Source organism: Halichoerus grypus, chromosome 4 (genome assembly GCF_964656455.1).
Source record: "Halichoerus grypus chromosome 4, mHalGry1.hap1.1, whole genome shotgun sequence".
NCBI lineage: Eukaryota > Metazoa > Chordata > Mammalia > Carnivora > Phocidae > Halichoerus > Halichoerus grypus.
In genome coordinates, this window is record NC_135715.1 from 85,899,856 (window position 1) to 85,921,322 (window position 21,467).

Genomic DNA, 21,467 nt, shown 5'->3' on the forward strand with positions numbered 1-21,467 from the left:
GAGAACTGTGGGGTGTCTCAATAAGAGGGTGTTACAAAGATTATATTATAGGATTTGGGCTTTGGAAATGTCGGGGAGGGTTCAAGGAAGTGAGGGCTGTCACTCATTTAACATAAGAGAGATGTTTGGTATTTTGTGCGTTGTATAGTGACCTTGTTTTTGTTTGACTTCATCCTAGTCTCAGACAGAGTTGTCTAGTGGGATCAGAAGAACAAAATGGTTTAACTGTAAATGTCAGATCAGTCTGTAATAACATTGAGACTTAACTGTGAGTATCAGGTTAGTTCGTAGCAGTCAGGGACTGCTCCTTTTTTTTTTTTTTTTTTTTTTACTTTCTTAAAAGCATTTAAATCCAAACTGGGAACCAGTTGGGCGGGGGGTGGGGAGGTGGGAGCTGGTGTTAGGTCAGGATTCAATAGCAATGACATTGGGCATGTCACTGGAACAAGCTGCAGTGATACCAATAGTTACGTTTTTACAAAACAGCAATTGGGAAGCATATCCTGCATACCAGTTTCAGCTGGCTAGAATTGGTTAGTGGGTAAAATATGAACATATTCTTTTTAATAAAAGAAATAAGATGTATGAGTTTCTGCATTAGTCTCTCTGGGGGATCTTAGGGTTTATCCCACTAAATTTAGTGTCCAGGGATTGGTTTGTAGTGCTTCAGGAGTTGTTTCTTTCCATCTGGGGAGAGTCAACTATTCATTTTTTATATTGTCTATGTTAATACAAAGCAGTAAATACCAAAGGGATTTTAAAGGTTTTAAGACTTAAGAACTCTATCAAATACTTTACAATTGAATATTATAATAATTGTAACAATTCCTTATGAATTGTCAGATTGACTTAAGGCAAACAGTGGACCATGTTTTCACAGCTTTACTGTCCATTTTTGTCATGTTCATCAAAGAACATTAAGGGGAAATTTATATTAATTCATTTATTCAAACAGTTGCTGTTTACTAGGTGCCAGGGCCTGGGTATGGTGGAAGGGGTCAAATAGCCATTCCTGTCTTCATGAACAGTACTACTGATTGCTGATTTTTGTTTTAAAAGCATCACTTTTTTCATTTCATATATATTCTAGAATAAGCACTGCATTATTAATGGTACACAGAAGACTATCCCTATGATTAATAAGGTAGTTGTACAGTTTTTGTAACTTTAAAAGTGGTAGCTTTTTAAAATCAGATATTTATGGAGCATCTGCTCAGACAAGTCCAGAGATGCCTCCAAATGTGGAGGTCTTCAGAACAAAATTTCTATCCTAGTAAACTGCAAGATAGGCTTCTTTTGTATCTTCATTTTGAATAATAAGTTGAGGGTATTCTCCTTAATATTGAATCTTTATCATTTGGTAAAAACTGAGTAAGTTTTAGAACTAGAAAAGCTGTATTTGTAGTTAAGACTTAACTATGAGTACTTATTAGAATTCTAGAGCACATTTGGTTAGAGTCAGAGATGAGAGAATGCAAAATGTTTAGTTCCATTAGACAAAATACATTATAGGCAAACCAGTCTTCTCCATGTGATACTACTAGATCTGCGTTGGTCTGTGGTATTTTCCTATTGAAATAAATAAAGAACATAATCATATTTGGTCTTTGAAATCTTCATAGCTATATGATAGCTTTGAATGTTTATGAGATACTGAAAAACCTTTAAGAAAGGATTTAGATTGCAAAACTTTTTACATCGTGGTGCTTTTGGTAGAGCAAAGTAGCATTAGAGTGTGGTTGATTCGGACACAATTAAAAGCGGTAACCTTTCAAAATAAGGTTTTTCTCCTATAGACCATTCCACACAGGGAAATGTGTACATTTTAGGTTTTAAACACACTATATTGGACTATCATTTAGGTCTTATTTACCAAGTATAGTACATATTTTTGCATAGGAAAAGGGATTCCAGAGTTCCCACAGATTTCAAGATAAGTAGGGAACTTACCACATAACCATTTTTATCAGTGTCTAAATTATATGTAGATGCCAGGACATGTCTTCATATAATTTAGGCATGTAGGTTTGTGGTACATTCTCTTGGTTAAAGTTTCCTAGATAAGGTTTTGTATTTTGAAAGTAAATCTGTGTAGCCTCCCGCCTTCATGATCCCCACAGAATTCACTCTGATAAAATTTATAATAACCAGTAGATTTGCATTTATATCTTCTTTATAAGTATCCATTTACCAGGAGGATTGATGTAGATTAGTACCAGCTTACTATGTCTTTTCATAATTAATGATGACTGCCAGTCTATTTGCAGTATGCCATTTTTTCCCTATAAAATGGGAGGGGTAAATTTTATTTTGTGTATTGTTACCTTCAAAATTTAATGATAGGAGAACATAGTGTAATTGATGTTTACAGTGGTAAGTGACAAGGAAGAAGAAACTTTTACCGAAGCTCTTCTCCAGCTGCTCCAAAATTCTAGGTACAGTCACAGTTTTTACTTGGGGCAGTCATAACTCATCTGAGAGTCAGCAGTTCTGGCTTTGAGTCCCAGCTCTGCCACTGGGCAAGTCAGTCTCTGAGTTTGTGTTTCTCCCTCTGTCAAGTGGGGCTAATGATACCTACCTCACAGGGTTGTTGTGAGGGTCCCAGAAGTACACAGAAGACGCCACTGCTCACGTGGCAGGCATGAAGTAAATGTGTGTTGCTTAAGTTGCATATGTGCAAAGAAAGCTGGCGTAAAGAAAGTGACATATTGAAGCGAATTTGACTTAAAAGGAGTTTGGAACTGATTAGGAAAGGCATTATAAAGGGTTTAAGAGGAGATGACTAGATCAAGAGTTGGTATGGGATATTCTACACGGTCATTCTATTTTCAGTAAGGGTGCTTAGGATTAGAAGTGTCACTGATAAAATTAATTGTATTGTAAGCACATTTAAATAAATAACATTGAAATGGAACTATGACTTATTTTTTAAAGCTTTATTTGTACAAGTCCTCATACTTTACTTCCACTGTCATCTCAGAACCCCCGTATTCCCTTAAGGCAACACTTCACTCCCACCATTCCTCTTGCACTGTTCCCCAAATTCTGTTCTTTTCCTTTGTTCGTTGCTTGCTCGTTTGCTTTTTAAATCAAGATAACAATTTGAGTCTTCCTGAGAACCACTAGCTGTTTTTTGAGTTCTAGTTAGGTCTAGTTAGGTCAATTGATACTTAATGAGCATAAGATATACTGAGTTGTTCTATAGATTTATAGCAGAATATTCTTTTCATTGCTGCTTTTTACTAGGTTTACAGTATCCTGAAAAAATATAAAGGCCAAAAAAAGATACATTTTTGTGGTGTGAGTTGTTTATTTGGGCATTTTTAATAGACATTTTAAATTTCGATCAGAATCCAGTATTCCATTGTTAGAGATATTTGTATAACTAGCACTGTGGTCGCATGTTAAGTCCTCATTTATTCTATTCTTCAGTCTTTTTCTCCTTTTATTGTTGCCTTCTCTAAAAACGAGTAGTGAAAGAAAAATCATTCTTCAAGCACAGTTAAGGTTGCAAAGCCTTTACTCTGCCACATGACTGAGTTTTTATTTGGTGTGATGGCTGAAGATGGGAATTAAAGAACAGAAACTGTGAACTTCATGGTCCCATACACCCCAACATCACACTACTACCGCCGAGCACAGACAGGCAGTGTTGGCTGCAGATACTTGGCTAACCAGCGTTCTCTCTGTGGGAAACATTGATGACACAATTCAGTGACTATGTGCGGTTGACTGGCAAAGAACTGTGTAAACTGTGGTCATACATATGCGCACATGTGTTCTTCAGAATACAACCATGAGACTGAAGCCCACTATCAGTGTGTTCCCACTAGTTAAAATGGATTTACTTTGTTCTTTCCACATCTCGTCCTGTCCCCAGGAAGATGACAGATGATAAAAAAACAAAAGCAGACTGACCGCGTAACAGTTAATTGACCTATGTGGGGTTATCACTTGCAACCTTGGCTTTATTAGCAATGCCATTCTGTAACCAACCAAGCTGAAGACTAAATGCAACATTAAGATGCATTTTTTTTTCATCAGTCATGTATGGCAACAAGTATATTCTGTGTATCACATGGAAGTAAGATTCGGAGAGTACTGTAAGGTCTGGATTCACACATTCCCACCATGTTCCATATGGAAGGCTGAGATCTGTGGTGCAACAGTGTTGGGGGAATGGAGGGGTGGAAAGGTAAGGAAAGAACTGGGTGGGATTAATGTGGAAGTTATCTTCTTGAGAATTTTCTGCCTTTACAAAGGTAATTAATAAACATTCATAAAAAGTCACACAAATAGAAGTAAAAAGTCAGTGATTCTCTACCCTTTTCCAATCTCACATCCAGACATGTTCATCACTATTCTGTTAATAGTTGGTGTGTATGTTTCCACAATTCTTACACATACACAAGAAGATATTAAAAAAAAAAAAACTACTTGAAATGGGATTATACCACATACATATATTCTTTGCTGTTTGCTTTTCTCACAATATATCATGGTCATCTTTCGTATCATTACTACCCCAGTCTTATTTTGGTAACTATAACATTCCATAGCATGTATCTACCATAACTTATTTAATCATTCTCATTGACAGACGTTTAGGATTTCCAAGGTTTTTACTAGGAGTTGCATACTAAGCTTCCTATACCTTTATATTTGCTGCCACTCATATAAATTTGCCTTTAGGATAGACAGCTATGAACCTGATGGATCAAAGAGTATGAACCTGCAAGCTTTTGGGAGATACTTTTTAGTTGTCCTCACGTTCCTGGAGTCATTAATGATAAAGCTTAAGGATGTTGTGGTCTAGCCAAAAACTAAAGATAACATAGGATTTTTCCACCATTTAAGAATATAATCTTAATTTTAGTAATTTTTAATTATTATTTATTTATTTTTAAAGTTACTTAATTTTTAATAATCTGCTCACATGGTAAATTCTTTTCTCCAACATCCTAGCCGGACAGAATTTGGAATGTGAAAATCTCCCAATCCTTTACCACTCCCCAGAGATAAAGTTTTTAAACTAATTTGTTTTTATTCCTGTGGTTACCATCAGAATTTAAAATAATATATTTCTTGGTATATTTGTCTGACATGGTGTTTCTTTACTTCCTGTCATGAAAGATGAGTTTTGTGTACTTATACCACCAACTGTGCCTTCTGCCTCCTGGGTTTTCTTATTACGAATTGTGGTTGTTTTGATCATTTCCTATAGCTTTTAATGTTCTTAGTTCGTTAGTTTTTTGGGCCACCAACTTGAGGCAGCCTCCCTTGACTCACCATTATGGTAATGAGGAAGTCCATGGCCCTCAGTGTCTTTCTACTTCTTTCTCCTCTCCCTTTACTGTTAGACGTTGTCAAGAATTTTAGTTTGCTTTAGTTTTCCTTGCAGTGTCTAATTACTTCCTCTTTTATTGTAATGTCACTGAAAACTTTTATCATGGCATTAAAAAAGCATTTAATTTTGCAATTATAGTACATGGATTTTTTTTTTTTTTAAATTTTTGAAGACATTCTTTAGCGGGTTCTCTGACTTCCTGCTCTGCTTCGCACTGTTTTCTGTGCCAGTGACGGCAGTCATACTGGACATAAAAAAAATTTGTTTTTCAGAAACAGTGCTTGGAAGTAAATTTCAAAATTCTTACGTCTGGAGAGGTCTTTAATTTGCCATCATACTTGACTCTTAGTTTGTTTGGGTTGTGAATTCTTGGTTCTAAATCCTTCTACCTCAAAATTGTGAGGGCCTCCATTATCTATTAATATCAGGTGCTATTCTGATTCTCATTATTTTGTATATAATCCGGCTTTCCTCTCTGAATGTTTTTGAAATGATCTTTCTCTCTCCTCTCTGTGAACTTCTGTTTTTACTGTACCCACACTGAGGTGTAAGTATTTTAAATATCCATCTTATCCAGCTTGCTTTAATCCGTAATTCCAAATCTTTATTTCATTCAAAGCGTTTTTCTTCTTTCTTTGATTATCATTTTCTATTGTCTCTGTCTTAGGGAACTCTTAATGTATTAATGTTGGGACTCTTGGAGCTATCTGCCTTGTATTACGGTTTCTTTCATATTTTCTGTTTCTTTCCTTTCCTCTTAAGATTTGGAAGATTTCTGTTTTCCAGAATGCTATCTTCAGTCATGCCTAGTCTGTTATCTAGCCGTTCTAATGAAATTTTATTTATTTAGTGTTTAATTTCCAAGATCTCCTAGTGGTTCTCTGGTATTTACATTTTTCATAGTGACCTGTTTTGTTGTTTGTTTCAGATGAATATACCCCTTCAAACTTTCAGTGTAGTAATTAATCAAGGTATTTGTGTGTTTGGTTTGGTTTGGTCTTGTCCGATTTGTTTTCCCTTAATCTTTTTCCTGGTCTTTCTCTTCCTGTTTGACTTTTCTCAAATGTCGAGTGATCCCTGGTTGGTTAAATTTGCATGAAGATTTGTATTGGTTAGCATAAGTAGCTGTCTTTCATTTCTTTTACAGTTGAGTAAGCTCACTTACCCAAAAGCCTCCTCCCCTGGATAGTAGCCCTCACCATGGACTCTGTGTGTGTGTGTGTATGTGTGTGTGTGTGTGTGTTTAGTGAGCTGGGTGAGGAGTAAGTGGCAACTGCCACAAGCCACAGTTAAATGGATTGTATTGTGAGGTGGAATGCTTGGTTTACTTCACTCTCTGATGGGATGCCTTTCTCTCTCTCCCTTCCTCATCCTCCTCTCTCCTGTCTTTTCTCTTCTCTTCTCTTTTCTTCTCTTTTCTTCCTCTTCCTCTTCCTCTTCCTCTTCCCTTCTGTCCTTCCTTCAGGTTATAGTGTAGTATTGCCCACAAGCTTTGTGCTGCTTTCTTCTCCGGTCTTAAAACCTATTCTTGGGTTTCTTCCTTACTTTTGCTTTGTTTAGAAAGCACTTGTCTGGCTTTAGCTGAGGGTAGCTGTTCTATATAAATGAGAAGTCAGCAGAGGCCTGGACAAGTTGCTTTATGGAGGGTTCTGTAATTACCCTCATTACAACATCACAGCCTTTGTCACTGAGCTGTCATGGAGCTTAGAGCTCCCCACCACCCAAGTTTATCCCTTGTGGGATTTGAACCCACGATCCTGAGATCAAGAGTCACATGCTTTTCTGACTGAGCCAACCAGGTGTTCCTGTCTTTTTAAGGCCCCTAACAGCCTCCTGTGTGTTTTGGGTTTTATTTTTTTCCACTCTGGTTTATTCATCAGTAATAAGCCCATTTATTTTTGGAGAATGCTTACATTTGGGTTGAATATTTTTTGAAATTTTAATAAAATTAGTGGGCAGTATCAGTCTTGGGAAATAAGTGCATCCACTGTAAACCTTTGGAAGTAATTTAGGAAGGGGCTTGCATACATCATTTCATTTAGTACTAAAATCATGATTTATTCCAAGACATAATTTCTTTCTCACATTAATGACCTTGAAACAGTTTCTGTTACTTCCCTCCTGGTATTCTTCCTACTTACATCATTTCTCCATTTCTTAAGAAATGGTATGTATTTAAGTTTTTAATCATGTATTTGAAGCTTAAGAAAATCCATGGCAATGGGTGATTTAGAGGTAAGTGATTAATTAAAGTCACTGAAAGACACTTGAGTTAAACCTAGTATTTTTCCTGTAGGTTTCTTTCTCCTTAGAAAGGAGTTAATATTCTTTAAAAATAGAAAAAATATAGAGAGAATCATCAAACATTTATTCCATAAATATAAAAGTAATTCTCTGTGTTGGAGACTGCATTTTAGTCTAGTGGAATCCATAGTTACCTCAAAAATATTACTCATCTTTCTTAGTTACTTAAACCATAGACAAAGTAGTAAAGGCAATGGTGACCCCCATTTTAGATTTTCCAGTTCTGAGAGAGAAATGGCATTAGGTCAAGTCTAATACTTGGGTTGGATGTTGGTAATTAGAGCTCAGTGTTCTTTTCTCAGAGGTCATTTGAAAACTGAAATTTAGCAAAGTCCTAAGAAGTATTACTTTGTGGGAGTATTTTTAAATCGAGCCAATTCCTGCTTTCCTATCCTCTGGTCATAGTAGGAACAGCTCTTGCTGGATAACTATGGAAATATCTGTTCCCATGGCGAAATTTTTCAAGGCAGAGATTGGATCAAAATAAGAGCTTTTATTTATTGTCTGTTCAAAATGGGTGCCACTCATGATGCTGAGTTATTTACATATCTCATTTAATTTCTGAAACAACCTGTTAATTGAGTAATCTTCATTTTACACTTGAAAATGTTAAGATGTGGCAAGGGTTAAATAAATTACATAAGCCCATAACTGGTGAGTGACATCTGATGTTTAAATAGGTCAGGTTTACTCCCAGTTTTTTACTGTCAGCCGTTGTATAGCATATGAGCACTAAACAACATACCAGTATGAATTAAAAAGTATATTGAACATATCCTTTCTTTGATTTCCAGTAATACTCTTTTGACACTGTACCTGTGCTCCTATTGGACAAAGCTAATTTAATCTCTTGGTTTTTTCTTCCTACAAGAGGGAAGTATAGTAGATTGTATGTGGAAATGAGAATATTTGTGATTCAGTCTTGATGCTGCTCGAGAGGAGGGCAGAATTAAACATTGATTTCTTTTCCCTAAGAATACAGCTTTGGTTTTTAATACGATGTGCATAGATGCATTTTTTGCTCTCTTGGCTTTTCATCATTCATTCATTCAATAAAGTACAAGAAGATGGCAGATTTTAATCACCTCCACAAGGAAATGCTGGTATTCTTTATAATATGTCAAGTTTAACTTAAAGTGGCCTGGATTTTCACATTTCCTAGTAAGTATTACTTGGTTTCCACATTTCTAGAATGGTAGTTTTTTTTTTTTTTCCTTAGATCTATGGGAAAAATTTAAAAAAAATTGTGTGTCTTCATTTCATGCTTATGTTTATAATGTATCATTGGCTGGGTAGTGAATTGTAGATTCAGTTTCCCCCCACTTTAACACTGTCAAGATCTTGTTCCAGTCTTCTTGGAGCCAGTGTTTTGATGAGAAATTTTATGGTAGTTTGTAGAACGTCACCCAATTGGGATTTATCTGATGCGTTTCTCATGATTGGTTTTGGTTTTATGGGATTTGGGGAAGAAGATCACAGAGATAAAGTGCCATTTTCATCACATCACAGCAAGGATGTATACTATCAACATGATCTGATGTTGACCTTGATCACGAGGTTGAGGCAGTGTTGGAGTTCTCCGGTGTAAGACTACTTACTCTTTACCCCCCTTTCCATACTGTACTCTTTTTTTTTTTTTTTTTTAAGATTTTATTTATTTATTTGACAGACAGCAAGAGAGGGAACACAAGCAGGGGGAGTGGGAGAGGAAGAAGCAGGCCTCCCACCGAGCAGGGAGCCCGATGTGGGGCCCAATCCCAGCACCCTGGGATCATGACCCGAGCCGAAGGCAGACGCTTAACGACTAAGCCACCCAGGCACTCCCCATACTGTACTCTTTGGAAGGAAGTCATGAAGCACAGCCCACACTTAAGGGGTGGGGAATTATGCTCCACATCCTCGAGTGTGGAGTAACTACATAACTTATTTAGAATTTTCATGCACGAGAGACTCCGCTCTTTTCCTCCCTCTTACTTACTTTTATTCAATTATTTATATCATTGTGGACTAATGGGTATTTATTTATTGTTTTTACTATGATGGAAGCTAATATAACCAGCTCCCAGTTACCTTATTTCTGCTTTGGAACAGAAAAGGAAATAATTGTCAAGATCCAAATGGAGTATAATGCCATCTCAGATTACTTATTTATAGAAAAAGTTCTTAGTAATAGCTTGAAATTACAGTCTTCTGGGAATCATGTGATAGACCCTGCCTCTAGCAGTTATTTAGGGGGTTCATGTAACCTTCTTGTTCTGATACAGATAACTTTCTTTAACTTAACCACTGTTACCTTCCTTAGTAGTAGATGAATAGGATTATATAGGGAGCCACATTTCCCAAAAATGTGCAAATATACCCAAGTACATTCTGGCAAAACTCAGATTCAAAGTACAGTTGTGCATGGCTATGATTACCACAGGGGTTAATTAATTACTTCTAGTTTGGCCAGGATTCTGTGTTGCTTTTATGTATCTAAACCTCCAACTTTATTATTATTATTTTTTAAAAGATTTTTTTTTATTTGACGGAGAGAGACACAGCGAGAGAGGGAACACAAGCAGGGGGAGTGGGAGAGGGAGAAGCAGGCTTCCTGCGGAGCAGGGAGCCCGATGCGGGGCTTGATCCCAGTACCCTGGGATCATGACCTGAACCGAAGGCACACACTTAACGACTGAGCCACCCAGGTGCCCCTAAACCTCCAACTTAAAACACAGTGTCCTTAATCTGGCCAGCTGAGGGTGATGAATCAGTTTACTGTTTTAATATATTTTTTGGAAGGAAGGCTTTCCCTAGAAGTGCCCTAAAGTACCATTTAAAATTTCTTGTTTTCCTTTTTGATACTGCTTTTTCTTCTTTATTAGGGCTTTCAGTCATGGCTTCTTTTCATTCTTGGCCAGGGAATCTGCTGGCACTAATGACTCTGTTGTTAATGTAGCATAGGTACTGCTCCTTTTGGTAGTCTTGGTATTGCCAGACCTTCCCATCATTCTTTTAAAGTTTTTTTTTTTTTTTTTTTTTTTTTACAGTTTCTAATTTTTCAAGTGATGACTATATGCTTCTTTTCTTGACTCTTTAAGACTATTATACCATGTGTATTACTATTGAATTATGAACGTGTGCAGAAATGTTTGCTAGAGAACCTTGACTGACTGATTACATACACACACACAACACACACACACACACACACACACACACACCAGTGCACAGTTTTGTATAAAGGACTTTGTAGCTGGTTTCTGCCTTGTGTGTGGGAAACCAGGTATCTCCCACCTCAGCCTAATGGCTGATGTGCTTTGTGATACTGGTTGTTAATATTTGGGACAGTACAATAACAATGAGATTGAAAGACTGTTCGGTTGTTGCATTCCTTCCCTTTAAGCTTCTTTGATGAATATTCTCCAAACTAGGTTTTTTTGGGGATCCTTTTAATTAAAAACAAACAAAAAGGGCCAATAAAGGGGAATTTGCTGTTGGGCAGGAAACATGCTGCAGAGCTACTTCTTTCTGGTTATTATAACAGAAGAATATAGAGGATCAACACTCATACAATTTCAGGCAGTGATTTGGGAAACAAATGTAGATTTTCCTGTTATATCAATCGTCTCCTGATTGTTTTTCTCCCTTTCATAGTTCTCAAGATTTTTCTAAATACAATCTTTAAAATCGACTCAAATGGAAATTGTGCTTTTCTCTGTTACATCCTTTCTCCACATTATTGTATAAGTTTAATAGCAGTCTGACACGTAAGTTTCAGTAAAACTTATGCCTGTATATGTTTTTATTGGACTCAGAAATTATTTATATGTCATATATTCATAAAAAATTTTCACTTTGATGCCAGAAGTAGTTACATGGCCTTAATCTTATGAGATGTATGCTTAATTTCAGTTTTTAAAAAAGATTTATTTAGAGAGAGAGCAGGGGGAGGGGAGGGGCAGAGGGAGAGGGGAGAGAGAATCCCAAGCAGACTCCACCCTGGGCACAGAGCCCCAAGCGGCGCTTGATCGCAGGACCCTGAGATCACGACCTGAGCCAAAACCAAGAGTTAGATGCTTAAGTGACCCCGGCGCCCCTTAATTTCAGTTTTTAACCTACTTGACAAGTTTTAGGTCAACCTTTGTCAGTCTTCCATGTAAATACATAGTACAGATAAATAGAAACCATTTACTTGCATATGCAAATTACATGTGTGACTTAAGTAGGAGATTGGCAAATTTATTATATATCTACCTCCTTGTTTCATTTGAGTTTTTATGTTTGTATATTAGATACTCTTCTGACACCATACATTTCACAACTTTTTATAACCTGATTAACACTTTTGTGTTACCATTCAGCTGTGTCAAATCCTTACATTTTGCCATGCTTATTTCTGAATTTTTTAGAAGGACACATTACAGATATGGTTAAAAGTCCCTTTATGTGCCCCTCCTCAGTGCCCTTCCTCTTTTTCCCTAGAGGTGTCCACTCTCCAGGATTTAGGTTCTTCATTGCCAGATGACAAAATAAGCTAGCATTTCAAAATTTCCCAGATTCATCTTCTGAGGGACTTGGAAGTGCTTTGAGGAAAAAAGACTGATGCTCACATTCTCACCTGCAGATTTGTAATCTATATTGAAAGCACTGAAGGCTCTCAGACATGGAAAAAAATAACCTAATTTTTAAAATTCAGCATTGCCTAACTCTTTTGACCACAGAACCCCTTCATCCAAGATTCTGTGCTCCGTTGTGGCTTGGAACATGCTTCTTGAAAAACACTGCCTAGAGGTATACTGTTTCCATGATTGACTTTCCATTTAATTTTATAGATTTTTACTAATGTTACTTTCTAGATTTGGATGACAGAAATACTAATAGTATCACTTTCAGTTGATAATGACTGTTGGATCAAGTTTAAAATCATTTTGCAAAAAAGGGAGGTAAAACGTTAATAAATTGCATATTCATTGGCCAGGATACAAGTTACTTATGCTGTTTCATTTTTTAAATTCTTGAGTCCGCTAATCTATTGAATACTGAAATGTCTGGCTGTGGACCATGGCAACAAATACCCTTTGCCTTAAACTGATCTGTTACATTTTATGTTCCTGTGGCTGGAAGTAGACTGAGTGTGTTGTTAATGTTTGACACATTTTCTTGAATAACAGTTCTTCAACTGTTAATGTACAAGATGGTACTTGAATTCTTTGTTTGCTTTTTTCTTCCTGTATTAGAAAACCTTGGTGCTTTTTGTAAGTTATGTATAAAAGAAATTTTTCTTAAGATTTGTTCTTATACCGGTCTGATCCAGGAAAAATAAAATGGGAAAATGGACACTATTTTTGACCTTCAAATAAAACTATATATTGGTTTTCAGAGTGTTCACCGAGCCCTGGGGTCATATACATTGTCTTAAGGCAGGACATTTACCTGTGTGGGTTGACAGGTCTCCTAGGATCTGGTGAGAATGTGGAGGAGAGATGAGGCTCTTGAAAAATACACAGAGGCACACAGTTTACATATAATATTGCAGAAGCCAGGGAATCTTTTCCTATAAAGGAAGAGTCCCAAAACAGACCTCATTCTCTTACTGGCTTGTAGCTTGTCACTGCACTATACCTTATGGTTCTGAGATAGGAAATGATAAACAGGAAGCCTCCACTTTCTACAAAAATACATCTGGAACTGTTCAAATATCTAAAGACTAAACCATCTGCCCTGTTATTAGAATTTTAGGGTTTATTAAGGAGTCTCTGCATTTTATTTCTAGGATCTCCCTTAAAACACACACACACACACACACACACACACGTTATCAAGCAGTTTTTCATTAGGAGAAATCGTTTTGCGTTCTGCACCTTGCTATTTTAGGCGTAGTTGTGTAACATTATTTATTTTTTTAAAAGATTTTATTTATTTATTTAGAGAGAGAGAGCACAAGTTGGTGGAGGGGAAGAGGGAGAGGGAGAAACAGACTCCCTGCTGAGCAGGGAGCCCGATGTGGGGCTCGATCCCAGGACCCTGAGATCATGACCTGAGCCGAAGGCATGCTTAACCCACTGAGCCACCCAGGCACCCCTGTGTAACATTTTTTAAAAGAGATTTTCCTGTTTTCATTTGTAGAGAAAAGTCTCTAAAGAACCTGCACTAGTTGTTTTGTTAGCTTAATTCAGTCTTTATTCTGAAGACATTTTTATTCTAAGTATTAACTTTCTTGAAAGTTATTGTACCTGGACTGTATGATTCTACAACTATTTCTGCAGTGTTCAGTCCTCATTTTGTTTGGTGATCACATATTTTAGAGATCAAGCATCCAAAATAGGAGCCCAATAAATGTTGCTGTTATGCATACTTATTTTGAATTAATGAGCCCGCGAAAGAGCACATAAATGAGCGTGTGAAAGAATGATCAAGTGGAATAAGTAAAATCGTTTTCCTCCCATTTGGTATAAATTCTAATGTACAGTTAATGGGGTTTTTTGCAGTTAATTATTTTGAAGTAGTAAGTTGAACCACTCTGGTGTGTCAGACACAGTCCACAAACCAGTGCCACCGGTCTCCCAAAAGATGCTAATTCTGTAACTATTCATTTAGCTAGGATCGAAGAGAGTGTTAGCTAGCTAAGAAATATGCAAAATTCACTCCCTCCAAAACTTAATCTCTAAAAGTAACGGAGTATGGTGAGATTAATTTGTAATTTCTTTAGGTGGAGTTAGGGCATAGTCGCCACATTCCTTTCTTCTTCTTCCCCCCTGCCCCCAACATTCCTTTATTCTTAACAAGACCCTGCTCTTCAGAATCAATCTGACTACTTCTCAGAAAGGTAAAAGAAGTAACTCTTATTTATGTATTTATTTTTAAATTTTACCCCTAAATTCTTTTCTCACGTAGTTCTGAGACTTGGTAAGGTGTACAGAAGTTTGTCTACTACAACCTTCTCAGTTACATTTGATTGATAAGTGAAACAAAAGGAACTACAGTTGACCCTTGCACAACAGGGGGTTAGGGGTGCTGATCCCTCCACTGCAGTCTAAAATCCTTGTATAAGTTTTAACTCCCTAAAATAAAAACTACTGATAACCTACTGTTGACTGGAAAGCCTTACCGATGACATAAACAGTTGATAAACACATATTTTGTATGTAGTATATTATATGCTGTATTCTTACAATAAAGTAAGCTACAGAAAAAAAATGTTACCAAGAAAATCATAAAGAATAGAAAATACATTTATAGTACTGTACTGTATATTGAAAAATATTTGCATATAAGTGGCCCTGCACAGTTCAAACCCCTATTCAAGGGTTAACTGTATTTTGCAACTTCATTTGGATATTATATTTAGTGAGGTGGAGGGAAGAAAGCAATGGGAAGAAAATTCGAGCCACTTCTGGTCACTGGCTTAGCCCTTTTAGGCCTCAGTTTTCTCTTATGTAACAATTTGCAGGTCTTACCCAGCTCTAGTAACAATTGAAGATACTTTTTGTTGTTGTTCATTAAGTAACAGAGAATGAATAAAAATAATACAATCATGGGAATGTAAGTAGAAACTTTCTTTAAAATGGCTAATTATAGTTTAAATCATTGTTGTCCAATAGGACTTTTTGTGATGATGGAACTATTCTAGATCTGTGTTATCCAGTATGCTAGCCAATAGTCACATGTGGCCATTGAGCACTTGAAATGTTGCTAGTGTGACTGAGGAACCTAAATTTTAACTTGGAGTAAGACAAATTTAAGTAGTCACATGTAGCTGATAAGTTACTGTATTGGACAGTGCAGGTTAAATTCTTAAGTATTTGTAAATATTTAAAGGGAATTCCACACAGATTTATTATGACAGTCTTGATCTTTAATGATTTGTACCTGGAATCTCTTAATTTTAGAATTTGGCAGTTGCACCTCCAACTTTCAATATTTAAATCTTTCTTACAGCATATCCTCCCTTTCTAATTGCAATCAAGTATGGATAGGTACTATGACCTTTCCCAGGGATCCTGGAGTCTTGGTAACCATGCACCTGGATCGCTGGATTTTTAAAGCTGTTATCCTACTAAGAGTTTATGGGTTTACCACAGTCTCCCTGTAGACTCCTGTCAGTTCCCTGCAAGGCTACACCTTATCCTGTAGTATCTGGCTTTGTAGTATCTGGAGCGGGTTTGATGTTGAGAATTTTATCTTATATTGTCTTACAGGCTTGCTTCTGAAATGTTTTAATTAAGGGCCACTTTACAAAATGCTGGGTCTTCCATTGGCAAGAAGTTTTTAGTCCTAAAATCTTGAGTCATTAGCAAGATGTTGTTAGTACTAAAATATCTAGGTCACTGGGCCATAAATTCACTTGAATGAATTTTCCAGTAAGTCTGTGCTAATTGCTTCAGTATTCCAAACACTAACTACATTCTTGAAATTTCCATATTTGGGGATCACAGAGAATTTTGAATGGTTCTATCCTGAAATTCTGGACCTTTGAAATGATAAAAATTAGTATAGAGACATTCTTTTGGGTTAATGGTTAAATTGATACGCTGTGTGTTTGGGACTCATTTTTCTGTGAGAGGATAATTTTTTTTTTTTTAAAAGATTTTATTTATTTATCTGAGAGAGAGAATGGGAGTCAGAGAGCATGAGAGGAGGAGGATCAGAGGGAGAAGCAGACTCCCCGCTGAGCAGGGAGCCCGATGTGGGACTCGATCCCGGGACTCCAGGATCATGACCTGAGCCGAAGGCAGTTGCTTAACCAACTGAGCCACCCAGGTGCCCTGTGAGAGGATAATTTATATAAAATTAAGTTTTTATATCTGGCACTCAGCTCACAAAACCCATAATGTTCTTGAAACTTAGTTTAGTCATACTGAGTCTGAGAGCTGTCTGAAAAAGTGCATCCCCACTGAGGCTTTGAAGCACATCTTTCTGGGACCACAAGCACTGGTTCTGCATTGCCAAACAAAGGCACTAATTAGTATCCGTCATTCTTGAGCTTTGAACAGACGGAAACCAAAGGTAGTTGCCATTAAATAAAGTAATAAAAGAACATGTTAAAAACTTCAAGCAGTCCAAGAGTAAATGCCTTCTTATTCCCATAGCATTTCTTCTCCCTAAAAAACCATTACCAGCTTAATTTTTCTTTTTTACAAATTGGACTAAATTACACCTTGCTTTTCTGCTTGTATTTTTTAAAAGGCTTATTGAGGTATAAGTTACATATGGTAACATTCACCCTTTTTTTAGATACACAGTTCTATGAATTTTGACAAATACGTATACTATAATGAAGGTATGTATTTCCGTCCCTTCAAAAAGTTCTTTTCTCTGCTTCATTTTTGTAACCACCACCGTAATCAATATATAGAACATTTCCATCACCCCCAAAAAGTTCCCTCTTCCTGCCTCAAGTTTTAACAGCTGTACTGTATTCAGTTATATGGATTTACCTTAATTTTCTTAAATAACCCCTCATTGATTTTTAGGTGTTTCCATTCTTGGAATTCAAACAAGGTGCAACAAATATCTTTGTAAAATTTTGGTGCGATTTTACAGCTACAGACATAGGGTAAATTCCTAGCAGAATTAAGGGCTATAACATTTTGATAGAGCCAAATGGCCTTCCTCCAAAATTGTACCAATTTACTTTCCAACCAGTTATGGCTGACAATGCCTGTTTCTCTCTTACTATCACTGTGTCACCAGATTTAATTTTTGCTACTTTGACAGAGGAAATATTACCTAGCAAAGTAACTTGCATTCAGTGGTGGGTTTTTTTTTCTCATTTTAAAAACATCAGAAAGTTTACACACACACACAAATCTAACCTGTGTTATTTGTGGTTATAACTACAATATCACATTAGAGAAAATGTGAAAACTTCACCTTTGTTTCTGCTATTTCAGTATACTTTTCATTTGCTACTTTTCACATCTACATTTTGTACCTATACATTTTATAATCACCCCCATGGCATATGCACAGTTTATGCATGTATTATTTTGTTTGCTATTTTATTATTTATTTATTTTTAAGGTTTTATTTTTTTAATTAATTTATTTTTAAAGATTTATTTATTTTAGAGAAAGGGAGAGAGTACACGAGCAGAGGGAGGGGAGGGCAGAGGGAAAGAGAATCCTGAAGCAGACACCCCACTGATTGTTGAGCCCTGGGCCCCATGCAGGGCTGGATCCCAGGACCCTGAGATCATGACCTGAGCCAAAATCAAGAGTCGAACATTTAACTGACTGAGTCACCCAGGCGCCCCTAAGATTTTATTTTTGAGTAATCTCTACACCCAGCGTGGGGCTTCAACTCAGAACCCCGGGATCAAGATTCGCATGTCCCACTGACTGAGCCAGCTGGGCACCCCTTGTTTGCTGTTTTAAAATTCACTTTATTTCATGAGCATTTTCTTTTGTTCCTAGAATCCTCATTTTAATAGTTGTATGTTCTTTTTCTTTTGGCCATGACACAGTTCATTTAATTATCCCACTTCTAAAATTTGTTTACACTTTTTCACTATTTTGAACAAAGTTTCAAATGCCATCTTTTAAATATAAATGTTAAAAAAATCCTTTATGTTATTTTCTTAGGATAAATTTTTATTAGTCTCATTGTTCTGGATCTAAATGTGTTAACATTGACATGAGAGGATACAGTTTTATCATTTGAAATAGTTTTTGTCACTTCACTGGGACTTCAGTAACATCTTTTACTAAAGAAGAGAGCAGTTGCAAATCAGTGTGCTTCTATGCCAGATTAAGCTATTTATTTTTCCTCCTTTTCATTAGAAAAAATATAAAAATGATACGTGCTACTTGTAATGATTTCATATCCACTTTCCAGAGGTAATCAGTCCACTACTGTTTAGTAAATTAAAATTTTTTAGTTGAATTTTTCCCCCCAATACATCATTCATGTGTTTCAGTATTTAAAAATTACCAAACAATATACAATGAAGTCTCCTTACCCAGTTCCCTCTCTTGGGGGCAATTAATGTGATGATTCTCGTGTTTTCTTTCAGACACGTTTTATGCATTTTTGAGCAAGTGTATATATGCGCTTTGTGTATGTGTGTCTCTTTTTAAGCCATAAATGTTAGCATGGTGCACATATTTTTTTGTACATACTTTCTTAGATAAGTCTTTTATTTGTATTTAATTTTACAAAAGTAGATGACACATGCATATGGTTCAGAAATAAAATAATGTAAAGACTTGAATAGCTGCCCTCCCATCTGTTCCCTGTCTGCTGTCTTTCAGTGAGTCTTTGTGCATATAGAAGCAAATAGGAAGAGACATATTTTCTTTTCTTTTCCTCCTGTAACTCTTAGACTAACCTTTCCACATCTAAGGAGGCAGAATAGAATAGGCATTAAGAGCTATGGATTGGGAGCCAGCTCCCTGCATTCAAGATGTCCGCTCTGCCACTTATCAGCTATGTGATCATGGGCAAGTTGTTTAACCTATCTGTACCTTGTAATTTTCATATGTAAAGTATTAGTCAGTATACATACTTTGCTTAGAATAGTACCATACATATAAGAAGAATGTGTACTTGCTAGTAGTACTAGCATTTTTATTATTAAGGACAGTAACCAATAAAATAATACCCAAGAATCAGTACCAATCAGTTGGATTTATATTTAGTGATATGTATGGATTTGGGTAAATTCATTTAGCCGAAAAGGATAGATGGGATTCCTCACTTGCTTGGGTTCTACTTAAATACATTTTATTTTATTCAAAAATTTTTTAAAAGTTCATTTATTAGAACGAGAGTGGGGGGGGCAGAGGAAGAGGGAGAGAGAAACTTAAGTAGTTCTCCGCCCTGAGCTTGGAGCCTGACACAGGGTTCAGTCTCATGACCCTGAGATCACGACCTGAGCTGAAACCAAGAGTCAGACATTTAACCAACTGTGCCACCCAGGCGCCCCTCAAATACATTTTAGAAAATGTCAGAGAACAAATTCAAAGCAGCTAAAATATATTTTGTTGTTCCTTTTTTTATGGGTTGATGGGTTTCTTATTTTTTTTGCGTACACTTGTTTAAACATACTTTTATAACAAAAGTGTCTCAGAAAAGGTGAGGGTAGAGGTGGCTGCTAAGAGTATGAACTTTTTTTTGCACAGTGCATCACATTTTAAAAGTGTTTTCTCATGTATTTTCCAAATTTGGTTAAAATACACACGTATCTATACATAATATTTAATTTTGGGTGATAGTGACCCATAAAGCTTTTTTAATTCCCTGCCCATATTTAGGATCAAATTGTTAATGACATTAAAAGTTCTTTGGGTGCCTGGTTGGCTATGTCAGGAGAGGATATGACTCTTGATCTTGGGGTTGTGAGTTCAAGCCCCACACTGGGTGTTGAGATTACTTAAATAAATAATAATAATAAAAAAACCAACCAAACAACAACCCTGAAAATAAAAAGTTCTTAAACCAAACAAGGGACTGGAAGACTGAATTGTTTTTCTAGTCAATTTTTCCATCTTCAGTTCTTTTTCTTAATAAAATCAAAGTAACAACAAAACCTCTTTTCCCCTTTCCCACCTTTAGATCCCAGTTACAAAATTATATATGTTCATTGTAGAAAATATAAAAACAAACAAAAAAAACCCAAAAGAAAACATAAAAACAAAACACAGGGAAATAAGAATCACCTTAATACCTCTACTCAGCTTAATATTCTTTCTGTTTAACAGTTTGGTGTCTAGACTTCTTGCATTTTTCTCTAGATAGGTGTACACACACATTCATGGTACTAATCTGTCTTTTACAATGGTGGCATCAGGAATGTTGCACACACTGGTGTTTTTCTTTTTTTCGATAGTATCATGAACATTTTAATTACATCATTAAATTACTATAGTTTCATTTATAACAGGTGCATCATATTCTATTGAGCACATATGCCATACTGAAATATATTTTGTAATATATTTCCTATTCAAGGGCATTTAAAAATAAGCTCTCAGTAAACATTCTTGTAGGCAAATCTTTTTGGACAGCGATTATTTCCTTAGGGTAAATTCTGAGGCATGAGCTTCTCAGGTTGTAGGATATGCATGTTTTTCATGCTTTGGTACACATTGCCAAACTGTTGTCCAGGCAGTTGGTATCTCCCTACATATTTGCCAGCATAGGGTCTTGTCTTTAGATAAGTCCATGCCTATTTGAGACGCAAATCACTCCTCTTCTGAATTGGTGCAGATTCACTTTCCATTGCCCCTAGAATCATCTTTTCCTTCTTCCCTTCTTCCCTCTCTTGCTATTCTTCCATATCCTTCCTCCTTCCCACCTCAGACTTCATAGAAGCTGGATTTAGTCCTGGTTGGAGAGGGACCTGTTTCAGATACTCTTCACCTTACTCTTACCTGCTTTGTAGTGCATTTGCTGTATAAAATGTTCCTGAGGCTTTTTCTGGACAGCACTGATTTTTCAAAAATCTTTTTTTTGTTTTTAAAGATTTTATTTATTTGGCAGAGAGAGACCCAGCAAGAGAGGGAACACAAGCAGGGGGAGTGGGAGAGGGAGAAGCAGGCTTCCCGCTGAGCAGGGAGCCCGATGCGGGGCTCGATCCCAGGACCCTAGGATCACGACCTGAGCCAAAGGCAGACGCTTAATGACTGAGCCACCCAGGCACCCCGATTTTTCAAAAATTTTACTAATTTCTTTCAGTTATATAAGTTCTGATTTTCACTTTTGTGATTTTTAGTATCAGTTAATGTGTTCCATTTATGAAGTGACCTCATGCTCTAGCACAGTGATTGAGAGAACTATTTCTGGAATCCTGTAGACCAGGTTCAGATTCCAGCTCCTGTCCTTGTTGACAGGC

General features: G+C 36.5%; 1 protein-coding gene across 6 annotated transcripts in view; it reads left to right on the forward strand.

Annotated features, from left to right (window-relative positions):
* The window catches only part of WDR33 (WD repeat domain 33), a 110,999-nt gene that overhangs the window by 67,195 nt on the left and 22,337 nt on the right, over positions 1-21,467 (forward strand). Inside the window, exon 8 of one of the 6 annotated variants that reach the window (XM_078070643.1) lies at positions 12,116-12,424. The exons of 4 other annotated variants lie outside the window; for them this stretch is intronic. In XM_078070643.1, coding sequence (XP_077926769.1) covers positions 12,116-12,171 — 56 coding nt within the window. In that variant the 3' untranslated portion in view covers positions 12,172-12,424. Of the gene's footprint in view, positions 1-12,115; positions 12,425-21,467 lie in introns of those variants that run through there. One more of the 6 variants, XM_078070642.1, reaches the window with a different exon arrangement.